Raw genomic sequence first — 20,638 nt, forward strand, 5'->3', positions numbered from 1 at the left:
CAGTGAGTAGGATTCCCAAGCTCCTTAATTAAAAAAAATCAGAAACACAATGTAGTGCAGTATTATAATACTCCATTTAAGGTTCATTTGAATTATAGGTATTATTTTGTGTTTTTTTTTTTTTTTTTTAAATAAATAAACTCAGCTCTGTTAATTTATTCTATGTAGAATGCCGTGTACACAAACACACTGCGAGGTAAAGAAACAGTAAAATGTCGACTATCAATAAAAAGTCAGAGAAAATCAATTTTCTTGAGGACTTTAATGATATTATAAGTCAAATGATAAAAGCATTCCTTGGAACATAACGCAACTGAATCATGAAAAGACCTGCAGTAACACAAGTTGAACCAGGCAAAAAAAAAAAAAAAAAAAAGGCCTGGCTGGTTTTCAGACCCACACGATAGGATTCGGCGACATGTAGAATATTTTGTTTGATGTATTTTCTGAAATTCAAAATCTTTGAGTGGATAAATTAAATGAATAGGAATGTTTGTTTGTTGTTTCCTCTGGTGACATAAATAAGTGATAAAACTAGATACTTATGATGCTCAAATCCTGTCCTTCTGTTGGGGCCACTGCTCACTGATTTACGATATTGCTTGCAATGGTCTCACACACCAAAAGGATTTTGCTACCTCAGTATAGTGGAGTCTGAATCAGCTATTGTCTCACAGTAATCATCCTATCACCCAACCATATACTTGGCACACAATCAATATATATATATATTATTTATATTGATGAAAATATACATGGGGTGTGTTTCATTATATGTGTCTTTAATGGGGGGGCTAATGTTGACACATTTAGTTAAGCCAACAAAATCAAATTCTTCAAAGTTGTTTATACATAAAATCAATTCAAACGTCTGGAATCCTGGTCTACTGACTGCTGGGGTTCAACAGAGTCTCTTCAGGAATGAAGGGCTGATGGTGATGGTGGGGAGGTGAGAGTGAATGAGTGGAGCAAAGGGTCAGACTAGGACACAGGTGGTGGGTAAGAAGGGTGATCTAGCCTTTTGGAGCCGTGTACTGGCGAAGGAGAGAGGAGATGGCGCCGGATTCAGTGACCTCCTCGGGAAGAGAACCCTCTATGTCTTTGATGGAAGGGTCGGCTCCAGCGTTCAGCAGGAGCTCCACGATTTCAGCAAACTCGCACGCAGATGCTAGGGAAAGAAAAAAAGACACAAATAAGAGATGACTGAGAAGGAAAGGAACAGCACTGTACAGTTCCGGCATGGCACGGTTCGGTATGGGTTTCCATTTAATATAGTACCTCCTCAACGTGGGTGGAGTCATCATAGCATGGCTGCATGAAACTGCCACGATGTCGTTTTATACTTGACACAAACAAACTAGTGACATGTAAAGCAGGTGTATTCAGTGTAACTGAAGCATTAGAATGAGTTCATTAAAAAGATTAGTTGAGTACTTCCTGCAGGACCAGACCACAGACTCTGTCTGACACAGTCACTGAACTGAAATACAATAAATTGGAGACTTCCAGTGATGACACTCTGCCAATCAGTAGCCGGCAATCTGTCAACGTCACATTTAGTATCGGCTCAGCTCGCTTGGAACCTCGCAGGTACTAAAGAAAGTACCAGGTACCATCGCTAATGGAAAATAAAAAAAACGTGCCAAGACGTGCTGAGCCGTGCCAGAACTGTATAGTGGCTAAGCATTTTTTTTTTTGCTTTGCTTTGGCTGTGGTTGATGGATGTCAGTCAGGAAAAAAATATATACAATGGATTATTAGAAACTTATGTAGCAACATTCAGAATTACCTAGGATGAATCCTACTTTTGCGACCCCTGGACTTTTCCCCTAAAGCCACTGGCACGTTAAAAGTATAATTTATGACAGTGAAATAAATCGGGGCCACGTGGCAGAGTAGTGGCTAGCACCGTTGTTTGCGACCATGGGGTTTCTCCGGTTTCCTCCCACAGTCCAAAAACATGTGGAGGTTAATTGGACACTCTAATCTGACATAGGTGTGAATGTGAGAGTGAATGATTGTTTGTCTCTGTGTGTTGGTCCTGTGATGGACTGGTCACCTGTCCAGGGTTTAGCCTGCCTTTAACCTTATGTCAACTGGATTGGCTCCAGCTCCATGTGACTCTCATGTGGAGGATAAAGCAATAGACAATGAATGAATGAATGAATGAATGAAATCAAATATTTATTAGATAAATGGATTTGCATGAACATTAGGTACAGATGTTGATTCCCAGATGATAAATCAATTTGTCTTTATTGAGCCCCTGACCTTAAATCCAGCACCACCATAAATGTGATATACAGTAGGTAGCTTTCAGTAACTCTCTCTCAACAACTGTTGAATGTATAAGCTATTAAAAATTAATACATTCACAATCCCCTCAGGACGAGTTTGACCACCTGATGTTTTATCTTAGACTTTTTTTTATTTGTTAATAATTTGGTTTAGGGACAGATTTAAAATTATTTATCCATATTAAAGTACTTAAAATGTGTCAATTATTTAAATTAAATTAAATAGCTAGTATTGTCAGGCTAACTAAATAAATGAACACACTACGTTTGGTGCAATAAACATAAGATAAAAGCATTATTATTTCAGCATGTTAGTATGATAATGTCAGCATTTAACTTCAAATAAAAATCTCATGTGGCTACAGTTGTAGTCTTCTTTGGAAACAATGGATTGGTGATTGAAATCACTCCAAGTTCTGTATTTTTTTAAATTATTATTCTTAACAAGAGAATCAGGGATTTGTGTAATTTTCTTGTGTAGTCTGATACAGTATGTATGTATGTATGTACAGTGCTGCAGTTAATGAAAAGGCCATTTGAGGTCCCTGCACTGACAATGGCCTGAACCTGTGGTTTCCTTAAACACTTTTGTGCAATTTGTGGCCCCGCTAAAAGGGTCTTCTCCCTCTTTATATCGAGGAAGCATGCAGTTGCTTAACCTAGTTAGCAGGTCCCTGCCTTCCCAGTGCACCTCTCACCCCCACCCTACCGCTCTCCTTACTGAGTGCTCTTCTCTGTTGGTGTCACTGTCTCGCTACTTCTTAAAGCACAGACTCATGATTGCTGATGTCAGCAGCTGCAGTGATTGACAGTCAGGCCTTTTAACCTCCAGCCCAGGGGTGGCTCCCTCGCTGGCCGGGTGGCAGGAGCACATATGAGATATGACGATACATCGGAATGTGTGTGTGTGTGTAAGTAAGTGCACGGCGTGTGACACTCAAACTCTATAAGAATCACTTCTCCTTCAGCCAAATCAGACTAACAAAGCTTGGCTTATTTTTTCAGCCATGCTTGCAGTCCTCCTCCTCTTTTTTTTTCTGATCGAAACAGTGTTTTATTTAGCCAGCAGTGAGTGTGCGTGTGGCGGCGTGTGTCTCGCCTGGGCCTTGAGCTGTAAAAAGTGGCTGGCCCTCAGGGGAGCCGTAGAGGAGGAGAACAATTTATGGTGAGCAGTAAACCCTCAATTAATCACTTGCCAGCTACTGTGGCCCTGTGCAAAGAGAGGTGGGAATGAATTTTCATTCTCTGCTATTTGTCTCCAGGAGTTCATCGCTTATGTTTATTAGTCATCTTTTTATGCCCCATCTTCAGGGTTTCCTCAGCTGAGTGTGTGTGAATCTCTGGTGGTAGATGCAACATACAATACCAACTCCGATACCACCAAGTTGGGGGACAGATGGTGCAGCTACACACACACACACACACACACACACAGACACAGACACACACACGCACAGGCTCAGAGGACAGGGGAAACGCCTCTCAGGGACATGTGTGTTGGGGCATGAGAGGGTCAGGGGAGTCTAAGGACCACTGCTGATTTCCTTTGGGAGACCGAGCGATTATTACACACACACACACACACACGCACATGCACACACATAAACACAGCAAAAAAGTACAATACACACACTGCTTGCACCCACAGGATACAGAAACTAGGTTAAATCCAATTGTAGGAATTAAAGATGAAGGATGGCAAACAGAGTAGTAGGAAGAGGATGACACATTCGAGACTAATGCAAGAAAAGAGCGAGTCTTAGCAGAAAACGAGCCAAAAGCAAATCCCGCCTTTATGAAAATGAGTGCATATAACATTCTGTAGAAATTTAAAGTAGTAGCCTCCTTACCATAATGTAGCGCTGTTTGTCCTTCATTGTCCTTTAAAAGATAAAAAAACAAGTTTTCAATATAACAAGCATGCAACTGGGGAGGAATAAAATATAAGGCTAAAAATCTAGAATAAAACATACAGTATATTTAGCGATGAGAGAAATTGCAAATTTCCTGTCCAGTCAACAGGAAAACCTTTAGGTGATGGAATACTAAATAGCTGTGGACAAAAGCTCTCATGTTTTCATTGTACCAATGACAGATTATGAGAAAATGAGATATTGATTTGAGGGACACATGACCTGCAAAACAAACCTTTCAACTTGCAGGTGACTTCAAGCTCTGATCAACCTGAAATTAGGACTGGGCGATATGTTATTTATAAAAAAATTCAATTTTGGATTTAAATGGTTTAAAAATAATAATAATAATAATAATAATAAAGCTCCCAAGGGCAAAAGTTGCACTGTATTAAGAGGAGAAAACAATCAATGTTTTTATTTTTAAAATCGTCCGGAGCAAAAAAACTCAAATTAATCGATAAAATCGATATATCGCCCAGGCCTACTTTAAATAAGAAGCAACTACAACCGAACACATGACAATACTTCTACCACATCTGACCAGTGTTAGCACCACCAACCCACAACTTATTACCCAAATCCAAAACTTGGGACTATTTGGGATAGTTTTTTTTTCTTCTTGCCCAGTGAGAGATCACAGAAAGGAGTAAGCTACAGTATATGTGGCTTCAGATACACTGACAATGTTTATAAGTGGAATTTATTCATCTTGCCATCTTCATTCAGAACATAGGAAACAGATGAAGATAAACAAGAATGAGGGATTGAAAAGGAAACAGAAAATACAAATTGTGTACCAGTTTTTGAACATAGTATGACAGTATTAATATTGGGCTCAAACTGTAAAAGATGATGACCCATGTTCGAGGAGCATTGATTGATCATCACAGAATCTAGACCTTAACCCCACTGAGAAACTTTGGGATGTTCTGGAGAAGACTGAGCACAGCAGTCCAACTCTATCATAAATACAAGATCTTGGCAAAAACACACACTGCATTAGCTTATAGAAGTAATGCCATGGCAGATGTACTGTATGTTGTTATCAAACGGACATCTGAGTGTGTGACTTTTTTTGGCCAGGCAGTGACTCCTTCTAATTAACAAATTAAAGATGGAATCTGTGTGACTCTGACACACGGCAGCTCAGGCACAATACAGAGAAGAGTCAAAGTAAGTGTGTGTGTGTGTGTGTGTGTGTGTGTGTGTGTGTGTGTGTGTGTGTGTGTGTCATTCTAAGTGTAAAATGATGCATGGGGTCAAAGAGTCAATGGTAAAGATATCATTATTTTACGAACTGTTGGACAGAGATGGGGTAAGAAGTGTGTAGTGTATATGTATGTGCAGATATATGACAGGCATCCTCAACAGGAGATTCACTTTTTAATCACTGCTCAGACCTGCCTTTGCACCTCGTAATGATGACAAACGGTCAAACTGTTGCCTCCTGGACTAAGAACAAGAGCAGCTGCTCAGCCAAGTACAATGAGCCAGCAGGCACGGTGACATTTGCTTCAGTGCTGTAAAATGTCACTGAACAGGAAATACTACTCAATGACTAAAACTGTTTGAGTGAATTTATTAATCAGTCTTTTGTACCTTTGCCCTTCTAAGAGCGAATCCTCTTCCCTGTTGTAGTCCTTTCCTTTACTTTAGTTTCTACCATTCCTTTCTGCTCTTTTTTATATGAACCTCCAAAACACACCTCCCTCATTTCTGTCCTTTCATTACCTCACACAGTCATCTTTTTCTTTGATCATTCACTCCTCTATTTCCTCTTCTCTCTCCTCCCATTACCACGTACACCTCTCTTGCTCTATTCCATTTATCATCCTGCTCCCTTTTCTGTACAATCCCTCTTCCTTGTTCCCCTCTCCTCCCTTCATCTATTTCCTATCCTCTGTCTCTGACTGGGCCTAGTGCAGAGTGATCCTATTGTTGTCTCTCTCACCCTCTCTCTCTCTCTCTCTCTCAGGGGCAGCACTTTGGGGACCTGCTGATTGGATTAGAGCTTTCTATTCCCTCTAGGTGGATCACAGAGCACAGATGCAAATCGCCACCAGTGTGGAAAGTGCACCATAGTTAACTCAAGGCAACAATGCTGTCAGCCTGCGAGTTGAAATGTGTGATGTACTGCAGGCAATGTGTCTATCTCCCACAATAAGTGTAGAGCAATGTGAGCAGAACTGTTTGACATCGACAAAAGCTACAATCTTATTTCAGCATCCAGGCCTTTTCCTTTAAGGCAAAACTGCATCAGCTAACCGTTTAGTTTAATGCATAAACACACACTTAAAGCAAACTAAGCACAGAGGGACAGTGACAGATGTTTATAGCCGAGACCACGCGAAAGATCTCAACGCACATTAATACATACAGTTATAATTAAAGTGTAAGGGGTTTAAGCCCTAATCTGCAGCAAAGCGTTAATCTGGAGTTTGTTGGTCAACAAGCACAAGCACACTCGCACAAAAAAGCAAGACTTAGTGACACATAATGCACAAGAGACGGTTATGAGCGAAGATGCTAAACAAATATGATTGGGTTATAAATAAATACAAAATCTGAAGGAATTAATGAAGAAATTGCTCATATTTGAGTTTTTGTTGCTCTGAGTTGGAGCAAAAAAAACTGGACTGATTGCGTCCAGTGAATAATATGATAAAGTTATGGACTGAAAAAGCAAACATCAGAAGAAATTAGCTGCAGTGCTGAGTGAGGTAAAAAAAAAAAAAGAAGAAGAAAAGATAACAGTGTTGTTGCCTGAAAATGTGCATGTTGGTGCGGAGCTATCTGGAGCATGCCAGTGCATGTGTGCAGCCTACGAGCTCCTCATATGTTCGTGTGAGGGGTCAGCGGACTGTCCTCTCAGCGTTCCCTAATGCCCCTCGATCCAGGACGGAGGCTTGATGGAATCACAGGAAATTGGATTGTCTTCCATTTGCTTTGGAAGCAGCCCGGAGGAGACCTCACCCCCCCGCCCACTCCACTCCCACCTCCCACTCACAATACCTGTAGTTAGCGACCATAGCATCCCCCCCCCCCACCCCTCTCCGGTGCACCCCGTTTCCATCCCATTACTGAGGCATGTCGCACCCAAACCCCTGCTTTTACATGTCATCCAACGTTTCCCCTTGCGGTGCAGAAATGCTGGGCTGGATGTCAGCAGAGTGCTCAATAAAGCAGCTGCTTGCACAATACCAGCGGCGGAGAACCAAACCAGTGTAGTGTATCACTCTAATGGGGTGGAGCAATATGCTTAGGAGCAGCATGGATAGGGATTGATCTATTAGTACTATTGCAGTTTTGCTGAATTTAAGTCACACCAATCTATCATTTCTACCACACAAACGATGTGAAGCAAGATGGATGAAAGAGAACGAGGATTTATGGAGAGATATGGCAAACATTCTTATTCCCTTGGCTGTATGCCTCAACAGATTAAAATAATACTGTAACAAGAGGGAAATTAGTCCCCCAAAAAAAGAATAAACTTGTGTTAGACGTGTGTGGATGTGTATGAAAATATACACCGCAATTTTACTAAAAGTAGAAAGCTTGTAGCTTAGGTTATCTAAGGTGGTTAAACTTGTTTGATCCATTAATCTGCCGTCACACATCTCAAACAATGGGACAAGATACTTCAACCCACTCTCTTTATACCAGGATAAAGAAGAGGCATCAATGACTTATTTGAGCTCAGTCAGGGATACAGATAGGACACCGAGGTCCCATGAGTCTGTGTCCGCTCAAAACTGGGTTTCAGTCTGTCAAATCCACCAGCAGCTGTGGAGTCTGCAGCTGAGAGCAGAGTGTGTGTCAGTATTTCTGTGAATGCTTTGTCCCCCGTGGACTGTAACAGCGTTCATGTTTTCATAGCCTGCAAATCCAAGTGCCAACTGGACTCAGTATGTGGCGGGTGATGGGAAGCAAAGGCCTCTGTGAAGATTTAATTTCCTTAATACCATTTCCTTTAATGCTGGGTTTCTTTTTCTGTACTATCTCTTACTGTACATGGGAACGGTGTCATGCTTGGTAATAATCAGTTAAGTGGTATTTATTTTAAGATGGACAAACCATTGGTGCAACGTCCAGGGTTTTATAATCAATAAATCATCACGACAACCATTCTGAGAAATTAATATAATCGCCTGTATACAAATAAGACCTTAGTGAGGATGATTGGCATTCGTCTTGGCCAAGCAACAAAACACAAGGAGGGCTTCAATCGAGTGTGAGATATTGCTTCAAAATCTTCCTGTAATGAGATATAATTGATTATTTTAAAAAGCTGAAAAGAAAAAAAAATCTATCCCTACTGTAATAATGCAATAGCTTAATGATGTGGTGTCATATACAACAGTTAATTCAATTAATGAATACCCGTGAATACCTGTTCTGTGCTTACAGGACTGACGGTTTCAGACAAAGGATATATGCCATTTGGGTTTGGTTATATAGACCGGGTCAACCTGGGTACAAATTGTGTAAGTGCTGATATATGTGTATATATATATATATATATATATATATGTATATATTTATGATTATACATGTCATCTTCCTTTAGAATTTACCTTAAAAAATCAAAAAGCCTTCCACACCACTGCATCTATTATTCCACTCCCGCCGTAACTAATTATCTTTCTCAATCGCTCCACTTCTCCATCCGTCAGTCATTTCTCTTTTTATTTCTCATCTTTCTGTATGTGACTAAACTTTCTTTTGGTTTTTTTTTTCTCCCCCTCTCTCTCCCCCCTCTTATTTCCCCTGCCTTCCCCTCCCCCCCCCCTTCTGTCCCTGACAGCAACATTAAACAAGTGGGGAAAAATGGACAAGCAATTATGATTTATGATCAATGCATGCAGCAGCTGCTGACTTTTATAATGACAGTAGTTGGGGGAGGGAGAGAGGAGGGGGCGAGGGCGAGAGAAGAGATGTGTGTGTGTGTGTCAGTCTCAAGGGTGTGTGTTGGGAAGATGGGGGCGAATCGATAAGCGACTGGGATCATTGGTATGCAGATTCCAGTGGATGGCATTATGATGAGCAGGTGCCATCAATCAGAAAGCAGAGCACAGATCTTTGCAAGATGGAGAAGCCAAAGACCCTCCTCTGTCACTGGGTCTCATATCTGTAACCAGAGCAGCTACTGAGTTCACCAGGCACTCCCAGAGACTGGGATGACCCACAGATCACTAGTGGGAGATTATTTTGGTTCGCCAAATTTGTAGAATCTCTCAGCTCTTTACTTAAAAATTGATTATAGTGTATCCTTTGGAAATGGTTAATGTACCTATTCAAAATAATATTAGGTGTAGAAATGACATTAAAAATGTCAACGCTTTCATTTAAAAGGTTAAGGAAACACTGGTCGCCATCACAGACCAGACGTCCTTCACAACATTCCTTGAAGTTCCACACACTTCACAGATGATAATTTTTTATCACATAAATCCACAAGCATCTACATAACGGCATAAACCCAACAACAAAAGGCTGAATAAATGTTGAGTGTGATGGATTTCCCTTCTCCAAGTAATTTTATGATGCATAGATTACAGTGGACCACAATGAAAACCACAGGTTTTCTGGCTCCATATTTTGTATGAATAAAAAGTTGCATTTTTACATTATGGTGCACCTAAGTGGAATATGAACACTCATATCTAATCGACTGTAACTAAACAGTGTTTGTGTACAGTATCAGGTCAGTAAACTACAACCAAAGCTTTTAAAAGACTCTGGTCCCCACTGAAGCCAATACTATGTTATGTCCTCCAGTGGACACACACTCACATAGATGCTTTAAGCATGACCAAAGCAGCTAAGTACACCTTCTCTACATTTGTTTACAAGGAAGTTTAACAGCGATGTTCCCACACTTGGGTACCCACAGAAGCCCAGTGTCTCAGAGCAGAGCATGTTGCTGAATTTTACATGATTTGAAACCTTTTTTTTTTTTTTAAACACTTAGCAAATTTTTTTAATCAGTCAAATTTGGCAAGGTGGTTAGTAACACATTTTCCCCGTGGGGTGACAAAGTCAGAAACAAGATTTTAATCACTTTAGAGAGGCTTACAAATGAAAAATAAGATAGTGAAATGCAATGAAATTCCCTGGTGAAATAAAAAAATATAGATTTCAAGATAAATAAGCTGCAGGTTTTATAATGAAGTAAAAAAAAAAAAGTGGTTTGGGAAATGTAAATACTGTTAAAGAAACATGAAACTGATGCACTCAAACCTTTAGAATGAACAATAACTGAAATCTTGATGTACAGACCCAAACTGACATGTTTTGTTTGTGACTATGATATAAGACAGGGTTGACCTTGCACATGAGCTTATGTTAACATATATGGTCTTGTTTGTGTTTACCCAACAATGTGCGTGTTTGTGTGCTTCGGGAAGGCCCGCACACTTTGTTAAAAGGATCTAGAGACGGGGCCAGCACTAATTGAATCTGGGTCTCCTCTGAGCAGAGAGAGGTAACCTTGCCACTCAGCGTGTGAGCAGCACTGCCACCCATGGTCAAATTAGCCTGACGCCGAGCTCACTGCTCCTCACACCTCTGAGAGGAGTGTCCTTCAGGTGCCGGGGTGATCCCCCTTTTCCCTTCATTCCCCTATAGTTGCCATCAGGAGCAATAATGTTTCTGGGAAAACCCTAGAATGAATCTGGTGTCCATATGAAGATGACATGAGGGGGATAAAGGGGATTTTATACATTTAATGTCAGTTGTTTGAGTTTGGAAGGAGCCCAAAAGTGTGATACACTTTAAATGTCATCCATTCGATACCCATTCGGTAAAAGCTGAACATACATGAGACCACATCCACGTTTTCCTGTTGTTCCCTCATTTCTCTAATTCACCATCTCTTAATGTACGTTTCCTGTTCTTTTCCTGCACGCCGTCTTTCCTTCCACACTTCCCTCCCCTCACAATGTCGCCAAGCTTGCTTGTTCCCGCGGGACACCTTAGCCTCCATTAAGGCCATCAGAGAGGAGGATAAGGTTGAGGCGGAGTATTAACATCGCCAGAGGTCCCGTCTGTCCTCTGTCGCCTCATCGATGATGTTTAAAAAGAAATATATGATATAAATAAATATATAAAAGAGTGTAATATGAAAATCAATGGCCAGGCAGCAGGGGCTGCAGCTGAGGCATTTGGAGTGAGGGACTCATAAAGCTGAGTACTGCGGGAGACTGATGGAAGGCAGAACACTTACTTTGTTTATTCTCTCTCCTCACCCCCTTGTCCCCTCCCCTCACTGTCTGTATCCAGCTCTCACTCTCTTATTCTCTCCCCACCCCCCCACCTCCCACCCCTTCTGTCTGAAACGGTCGAGGACAGCTTTAATGCTCCTGACAATTTATGTGGATGGTTAAGAACGATGGAAATCAAATAGTTGAGTGTAGGCAAGGCCCAGTGAGTGGCCAATAAGAAAGAAACAACAGCTGATGATGGCAAAGAGGACTGTTACCTGCTCGAATGGCTCTTTAGGCTGCACTATTACTGTCAAGTTGCGAGCTCCTTTTTGAGTGCTCAATATTACGGATTCATAACTGTATCTGTGTGTCCGATAGGCCGTTTTAACGCGGCACAGCAACAGTTTTCATTTCATCGAGTCCAGCTAATGTGCATCGCGTACTAAATATGGCTCCCATAAGAACAGCTCACAGTGAGGCTTATAAAATGTCAAGTGCTGTGCGCGGTGGCTATGGTAAATTTTATGTGCGCGTATAAACTTTATCAAGGTGTGCTCTGATTAGATAGAAAATGATTACTCAATTAATCAATAAGCAGAAAATTTGATGGTGCAACTGTTTTTGATAAGTGCCAACTCATGTGGGTCAAATGCTGGCTCGTCCCAGCTTCTCCAATGAACTCATTTGCTGCTTTAATATTGTAAACTGAAGAACTTTGAGTTCTGGAGCTTTGATCAAACAGAGCATTTAAAGCATTTTAAAGATGTCTCGTTGGATTCTGGGAAACTGCAGGGGATGGATGTTATTTTATAGACAAACAACAAATAATGATCTATTACTAGATCCTAATCACATACTATATCATATAAAATGAAAACTTTTAGGTGCAACAAATCTTTGTGCTGTCACTGGATAAAACTTTATATATAGTGTATATGTTATGAGCAGTGTCAATATTCTGATATTCTGTATAATATATTTATAAAGTAAAGCAATTATAATACAGGCTGACTGATATGCAACCATGCTGTTATAACAGAGATGTGATCAGAGAGGCAAAACCACTGACGGCCAAATCTATATCTAAAATCGTATACGTCTACCTCATGTCTTTGTTTACTCCATCCCTCCATCTCTCTTTGTACTCCATTATATGATTTGAATTCACAATGCATTCTTCCACCTCACTTTCCCACCTCCCAGCCTTTTCTTTTTTAAGACCCCATACATTCAGCGGATAGGTTGTACAATACACAAACACACACACAGACACACACACACACACACATACAATTATGACAAATCTTGCTGAATATTTGTTATGACTGGGTAGACCGAGCCATTAGTTATAGGAGGCATTGCTGGGAAAGGGGAGGGATACAAATGTGTAATAATGCCTCCACCATAGAATTTCAATCAGCCCCCATGGAGTGCGTGTTTGTGTGTGTGTGTGTGTTTACCACTGTGATCACACAACACACAGGTAGTAGAGGACACAGACGAGAGGCTTCGGTGTTCTTTGTTTGCTAGAACCACTGGGCCGAGCTCCACTGCAGTAAGCTCTAAAGTGCCTTCAAAATCTGCATTACAAAGTTGTGAATATTAATGACCTTTTTCTGACTGTAACGGCTTCAGCAAGAAAATGTTATAAATACTGACGCCGGTTTCCTTCGCCTTTTCATGAAAAATGTGCATGAACAGATGGTAATGCTTTCGATTTTGTTCAGTTTGATTAAAATGGAAAATTTACTCTGACGCGCTTGATTTGTGAGCTGTGACTTTGGCATAAACCAAGAAAACGTTGTTTGAGAAGCTCAGTGAAACACTTTGAGAAAACCTTTGATATTTGGTCACTGCAGTGGCTCATAATAATGCATGAGTCTGACTTTTTTTTTTTTTTTTTTTAAATCATTCATTTGACAGACATGCTTGAACTAGGGCTGCTTATAATAATTATTTGCATAATCAATTAATATGTCTATTATTTTCTTGACTAATTGAGTATTTGTTTGGTCCATAAAATGTCGAAAAATGTTGCTCAGTGTTTCCACATTCCAACATTCAAACGAATTAATTGATTATCAAAATAGTTAACAAATTAGTAATCATTAATAATAGATTAATCAAATAATTCTCACAGCTTATAGAGAAGGGGCCAGGTGTTTTCTTCAGCAGTGACTTGATAAAAATACAAAAGCAAATGTGTAAGGCATTGAACCTCAAAAACATAACACATACAACATGATATAACCAATTATTCTACTGAATGACAACTCAGTTTGATTTTTTTTATATATTTGTTTGTTGTTTGTTTAATTTCCCAAGCAAAAATGCAATATATTCAAAAATGCAATATATACCTCCACAAATTGGAGGATTTCTGTGGTTTCCAAAAATAGATTGTTAAACAATCTGGTAAACCACTACTAAGGTTTTAGACTGTTTCTTGAATGAGACATATCATTTACAACATGTTTCCTTGAAAAACAAATATAATGGGCAATTTCACCAATGTCTTCAAATATTATTATCAGTTGAAGTGCTAAGGAGAAGCCCAATGTGTTACCTCAGCATGGCATCAGTCTTTTAAACACTAAATTAATTATATTAAATGCTTGTGTGGAATCATATTGTTCAGTTATAAATGATAACAAACCAAAATTAATGAAAGAAACGGTTAGAATTCACCATTCTAACTTCATCCATCTAGTCATTATGTTCACAACATCTCACAAGAAAGGTATCACAGTCTAACTGATTATAGATTTTTGAATCAAATATTAAATATGAGTCATCACAATGCTGTACACTTGAAATCTCAACTTGTCAAAGATCATATTGATCATAAATCAACTTAAACACATCTTTGGCATCCTGTACTTCATTCTCTTGTTTTTAGCCTTTATCTGATAACAGGCCTAAATCATGATACTGTCCATATTTCTCACACTAGCACGTGTTAAGAAGGAGTTCCCATGCAGTCATGAATTCACTATTTTACTCCATTATGTCGATAAATCCACCCACACCACTCACACATCAATGGGTCCATACCCTTGCAGAAAGACCACACCTTTAAAAGTCCACCATGTTGCCTCCGACTTTGTCCCAAACCCAAACTCTCTCCAGACAACACTGTGGGATCCACACGCAGACTATGTGTATAAAGACTTGTTGTGTGCTCTCTAGCCACCAGTTATAGGCTGCCCAGTCAGATATTTATTACTATTGATCTCGCTGGTCCTGGCTGGAGACTTTTGTTCTGCTACTCGAGGCTCTGACCTCAATTAAGTTATGAATTTCTATCTGATAGACTGGGAGCGCTTGGGGCCTGCAGTGGCCATGCTACCACGCTGGATTAATTTGAATTAGCGGTGCTGTGAGTTGCCCTCCCCGCCTCATGGATCATGTTGTTTTAATACAAAGTAGAGGCAGCGGCAGGGACGGATGGAGCGAAGGGGATGGGAGCTCGGAGGGGGGGAGGGGAGAGTGATGAGGAGAGAAGAAAGAGAAAGACGAATAGAAAAGAAAAAGAAAAAGTGGATCTATTAAAAGCATGTGAGTTGTGGCCATGTGCTTCAAACCTGCATTTTTTCCTTTTAATTATCACCGCTTCCAACTTAAGGCCTTAGCTACGTTTCCGTCCTGCCATTGTGTTCGTGTTGTACTAACCTGCATCTCACCTTTCCGTCCTCTTTGTGAGCCTAATCCTGCTTCTGTCACTTACCCTGCGAGTAATCGCTTTAAGTCAGACATTGTATGAATCTACTCTGGACCATTCCTGACAATTGTCGTAGTCTGAAAAACAAATTTGGGACAAAGCCCTGCCTTTTCCACGCCAGTTTCCACAAACGGGAACATCCTTCATATGAATGTATTTCCATGGCAACCAGACGGCTTCCTGGGAAGTGTCGACGAAGGAACCAAAAACAAAAGTTGAGTATGTGTGTGGGATGAGACTCATTGTAGATTTGGGGTGTGGGATTAAAGCGTCTGGACAGAGAATGACCACAGGGAGTGTGAACACACACACACATACACACACTGACCAGACCACTGAAATAACATGCTATGCAACGTCTAATTACGTACAAATAAACATCTTAACCCAAATCTCCAAATTCTTCACATTTCTCAACAGCCTACCTTTTCAGAAAATACATGTTCTCCCCCTTGTATATGTGGCTTTTCTATGGGTTCTCCAGTTTCCTTCCACAGTCCAAAAACATACAAAGGTTAATTGGACACACATTGATTGTAGGTGTGAATGTGAGAGTGAATGGTTGTTCCTATGTTGGCCCTGTGATGGACTGGGATGAGATTGGCTCCAGCACCCCGCTCATCTCAAACCTGTATCCTAATAAAAGGGTGGCCAAACTAATGCCCAATCCTTTTTTTTTTTCTTTGGTTTGCGTTTTGCATTTGTTCAATTAATTTTTTTGTATCCAACTTGTTATATCTGGCTTTAGTTTGGTAAAACTAAAACTACAACATATGATATATGCTATTGTAAATATTTGGATAAACAAAATATATCAAGCATATCAGCATTTAATTTTATCTTAACACAAGGCAGCATCAGAAGAGTTGTATTGCTGATGTTTTAAAAAAGGCCACAGAAGAGGGTTAAGAAAAAAAGTGACGATAATAAAATGTTAAATGAAATGTCCTACTACAATGGCTACTGAATGTGAATTGTTTTCGTCTAAATCAGGAATTATCTAACAAAAGTATAAAGTAAATTATGCGAGGAAATGTCATTTTTGTTAATCAAATCATTTGGTCATTACTCAAACATTTGACACAAACTGCTGAAGTCCAGAAAACATGATTATTATTACAGTTCAAACCAATTCTACTGTTGGACCTGATATGAAGGAATGTCCAAAACTTAAATCCAATCCTCTTAAATCCATTCTAACACAACAAGTCCAGGGTTGCAGCATCATTAATTTCTGTTATTACATTAAATGGGGTTTTATTGTCATCTCTCCCAGTTGGTACCGTCTGCCCCACATTCACTGAGCGAATCAGCAGAGGGAGCAGTGATACAGTGGGGAGGCTTTGAGGGGGAGTTAATGTACAGTACCAACACCGGGGCCTGATCTACAGTTGGCAGGTGGCAGGGCTGTGATCTGTGTATTCAAACCCACACAGCTACCTATTGTCGTCCCACCCTTCCTTGATCCAGGATTAACTATCAAACAAGCCTTTAATGCAAGTTACCAGGGTTTGGGAACAATTCACTAAAACAATCAGTTGATTAATTTCAAATGATTTTCCTCCTCTGCCAAGCAAATAATACTTTTTGTTTTAACTCTCAAGTCCCCCTCCCCTTTTTAATCAACAAATTAAGCATAAATCATGTTTGATCTTTATTTACTGGGTGCACAGCAGTTGGTAGAGGTCAAGAGAGATTACTGGTTGCTCTAATAGCCTGCAAACAACTCAGACATTCCTCTATTCTTCTCATGAACACATATAACCTCTAATACACTTTGTTTCATGGGAAAGGGGCTTTGGACAAAAAGGACAGATGCATAAAACTACCCGTCCATTTAAAAAAAAAAAAAAAAAAAAAAAATGTAAGTAGAGCTACAATACAACTAAGTTGGTACATTCCTCCTCTTCTTTTCATCCTTCATTCAACAAGGAAAAAAACCACAAGGATGTTCAAGTGAGTTCTAATGAGAGGCATATCATTCTGTAAGCTTTACATAGTGAGATAATTTGGCATTGCGACAGAGTGATATGATTTAGCCCACTATATTTTTCTCTCGGCCACCTCAGTGCCACCTCATAAATCTGCCACCAGTAACTGCTGCAGAAGTCCAGTTTCTTTAATATCCAGTCTACGCCACGGCCACAGCTTCCTGTGACACCAGTTAGACAGACGGGTGGAAAGGTCCTGATAGTGTGAATGCATGAATTCAGGTCATATCTGTACCCTAACTGGCTGCAAAAGCCTGCCTCTGAAAACATCAGTTTAACTTTTACATACACATATTTAGTAGAAAAAAAGAGAAAGAAGAGGAAAAGAAGGGGGAGGTCCATTATAAAACAGCACTAGGATATTTAAAAAAAAATTAAATCCATCCAAATTCTTGACAATTTTTTTAATCCTCTCACTGTTTGCTTTATAACAAATAAGAAACATTGGACTGCTTCCCTGAATGCTTTTGGATACAAAGTGAAGTAGAATCTCACAAAGGTGCTCGAGCAATAAATTAGAAGTCTTAATTCAGCCTTCCAGTGTCCCTGCCTGGCCAAAAACTAATGTTCTCTACTTTGAATGCTGAAAAAAACTCTTGGCATTTTACATTTTTATATAATTCAAAATGAAATGATAGATACATGACTGCTATTACACACCTTAGCAAAGGAAGAAAAACAAAGTCTCACTATACATCAATCTCTACTCTTCTGTCATTCTCTTGATATGGCTTTAAATCATCAGTGAAGTGTTTCATAGTTATTCCACAGTTAAGTCTTTTATGAACCATTCGCCACAAATCCAGACCCCCCCCCCCCCATTCACAACAAAAGAGGCCGCGCATGACCACAAAAGAGAAAGTCATTTGTGAAATGTCCTGATTATGTGGGTTGTGCAACGTAAAACAATTTGCCTGATTACTTCCAATTGATTCAGCCGTACAGTTAAAGCCTTAGTGTGCAGCCCCGTGAACTACACTATGTAGTGCCGCCGGGCAGGGAAGAGGAGTAATTTCTCCGATGTGCAGCTGAGCCAGCTTACCACCAAAGCTAAAGCCTCCTGGATGCAGCTAAACCTTGCAAAGAGTAAACACTAGGGCTAGCTACCAGCTAACTGTGTCTGTTAAAGCCCTGGGGGATTTGTCTCTGGCATAAAGTGAATTAAAGGTGACCTTCTGGAAGGGATGGAGATAGACAAGAGGAGGGTAGTGGGGGGGGGGGGTGCTGAAGATGTCACTGTTTGCTTTGGGTTCACTCATGTGTTGAGTACGGTTTCCTGCCTCTGACCTCATCTATTACAAACACTGATGATGCCTGCTCATCTACACTGAAACCGACCTCAAATGTAAACTGTAGCAACTTTTGGATCAAGCAACATCCTTTCGACAAAGACATTGCTGAAGTAATAATGTATGATGTACAAGTAAAATTGTAAATAAACATGTATAATACACTATTTTGTGCAGTCACAGAAGTGGACTTTAATAACAAACCTTTTTGGGAGACCTGTTACTAGTGTGATTACGGACTTTCAAACATGATTGGGAACTTGGAACTAGCCTCTGTGCACAGATGCGAGAACTTCTTCTTACACAGAAGAAAATACTTGGATTACGCAATCTATAACATTCTGTGCATTCGGTATTTAACACTGTAGAGGTTGAAAGTCTGAAAACAAATCTACAGCACACATATTTCTGAGTGAAATCTACATTGTGAAGTATGATCCTACAAGTAGTAAACATAGGCTACTAGAGATCAAACTTCCACGCCAACACCAGCACATTTTGAAAAACTCTCTATGAACTACAGAACTTTGAAAACGTTTCAGGCACCACCAGCTCTGTTGTTGTTTATGTGTGTCAAATGTGATCATTGGAATTTGGAATGACATAAAGCATGTCTTGAATAAACCTGGCGTAATAGATGTTTTTTTTAACAGCAGATGTTTATTTAAATTAAATAGCAGGACAAACACAGTATTTACCAGTAACATTAATTAAGGTTCCACTCCAGTATTAACAGAGCTGTTTTATTGTTCAAGTGTAAGGGTAATCACGCTAAATACTTTACACCTGTAGAGGATGTTTTTTTTTCTTTTAAACAACAAAAAACTACATACATATTTTCGGGATGTGTTCCAGTAAAGTGAAACAACAAATCTAATGGTGGCCTAAGACTTCTGCACAGTACTGTATATCTTAGTTTTCCAATGTAGCCGAAGAAAGACGGGCAGAGACATGCTGCTCACCTGACTGTTGATATCTGCTTTGTGTTGCAGTAATACAGACACCAGCTCCTTGTGTCCTCTATCACAGGCCCAGTGCAGGAGAGCCCGGCCCTACAAACACACGCACAAAGGCACACAACTTTGTATAAAACTTTCACCAAACATTGAACAGCAATGGATGAATTTTAAAAGTGGCTTTATTGTGTAAAATGTCATATCTGTTTTTGTCATGATGCCTTGTGTGATCAGTTGTGCAACCGCTGAGAGCAGTTCCACGATGATGAGAAACAACATGTGCACTGCTCTCCCTCTCTTTTCAGATGTAAGGTGGCTGCAGAGAATAACAATGCAGAAACCTGCGTGTGTGCGTGCACACACACACATACTCTTTTAATGATATGCTGCTTTCCCCGGTCTAAAACTGGTCCTCACAAAGATGGATATACAAGTAGAAAGATACACATGCATCCTCTCCTGTGGTCTAAGGTCCTTGTTATCCTAAAACCACACAAGCTCATTTTTCAGTAAGGCCAATTAGGTAAAGCAAACCTGCCGAGTCCATTTCTGTTACCTAAATTATAGTGATTCCCACAGCTGAATGTTAAAATGGATAGTGTGCCAGGCAAGAATACCAACAAATTGGTATCTCGCTCTTTCTCTCACTCTCTCTCTGACTCTTTTCTGCTCTCTTACACATTTCCATAGAAGACCTGACTTCCAAGACACTGCATGCACTGACATGATATCACATGATAACAAGAGTGTCACTAAAACATTTGTTTGAGCCGGCAGTGATATTTAGAATAGTGAACACTGAGAAAGGTTTATACTGAAATAGCCAGAGCTGAAACTGCTTTTTAACATCAGAAATAAAACCTGATATAAGAAATGTTCCACACACTCTGCTTCGACGAGTAAGGAACAGCCTCCATTCTCCTTATTTGAAAATAATTTGGCAAACTCCTCTTCTCTGTGGACAGAGGCGCTGCTGTGTGCTGTTTTGCATATTGGAGTCAGTATGTACAGTAAAGAGGCATACGAAAAAAACTCACTTTTTTGTTTAAATACCATCATTTTACATGTTGAAGGTGGGATAGAAATGTGAATATTACATTGTCCTACAATGTCCTAAATAACAAAGCATCCAGTGCATTTTATGTGAAAACGTGTGACGTAATTACTACACACACAGCTCAATACACAGCATAATCTGACATCATCAGTCTTGACTTTGAGAAGGACATTATTTTACATATCATACACAAGAACACACTG

The 20,638-nt window shown here is 39.9% G+C and overlaps 1 protein-coding gene across 1 annotated transcript in view; it reads right to left on the reverse strand.

The window, feature by feature from the left end:
* Window positions 1-389: 389 nt before the first annotated feature.
* acbd6 (acyl-CoA binding domain containing 6) overlaps window positions 390-20,638 on the reverse strand; it is a 29,184-nt gene continuing 8,935 nt past the window's right edge. Inside the window, exons 6-8 of the mRNA XM_083887673.1 lie at window positions 19,385-19,474; window positions 4,148-4,178; window positions 390-1,168 (exon numbers count right to left, since the gene is read on the reverse strand). Coding sequence (XP_083743799.1) covers window positions 1,014-1,168; window positions 4,148-4,178; window positions 19,385-19,474 — 276 coding nt within the window. The 3' untranslated portion in view covers window positions 390-1,013. The remainder of the gene's footprint in view (window positions 1,169-4,147; window positions 4,179-19,384; window positions 19,475-20,638) is intronic.

This window comes from Microchirus variegatus, assembly GCF_963457635.1.
Source record: "Microchirus variegatus genome assembly, chromosome: 4".
In the NCBI taxonomy this organism is placed as follows: Eukaryota; Metazoa; Chordata; class Actinopteri; order Pleuronectiformes; family Soleidae; genus Microchirus; species Microchirus variegatus.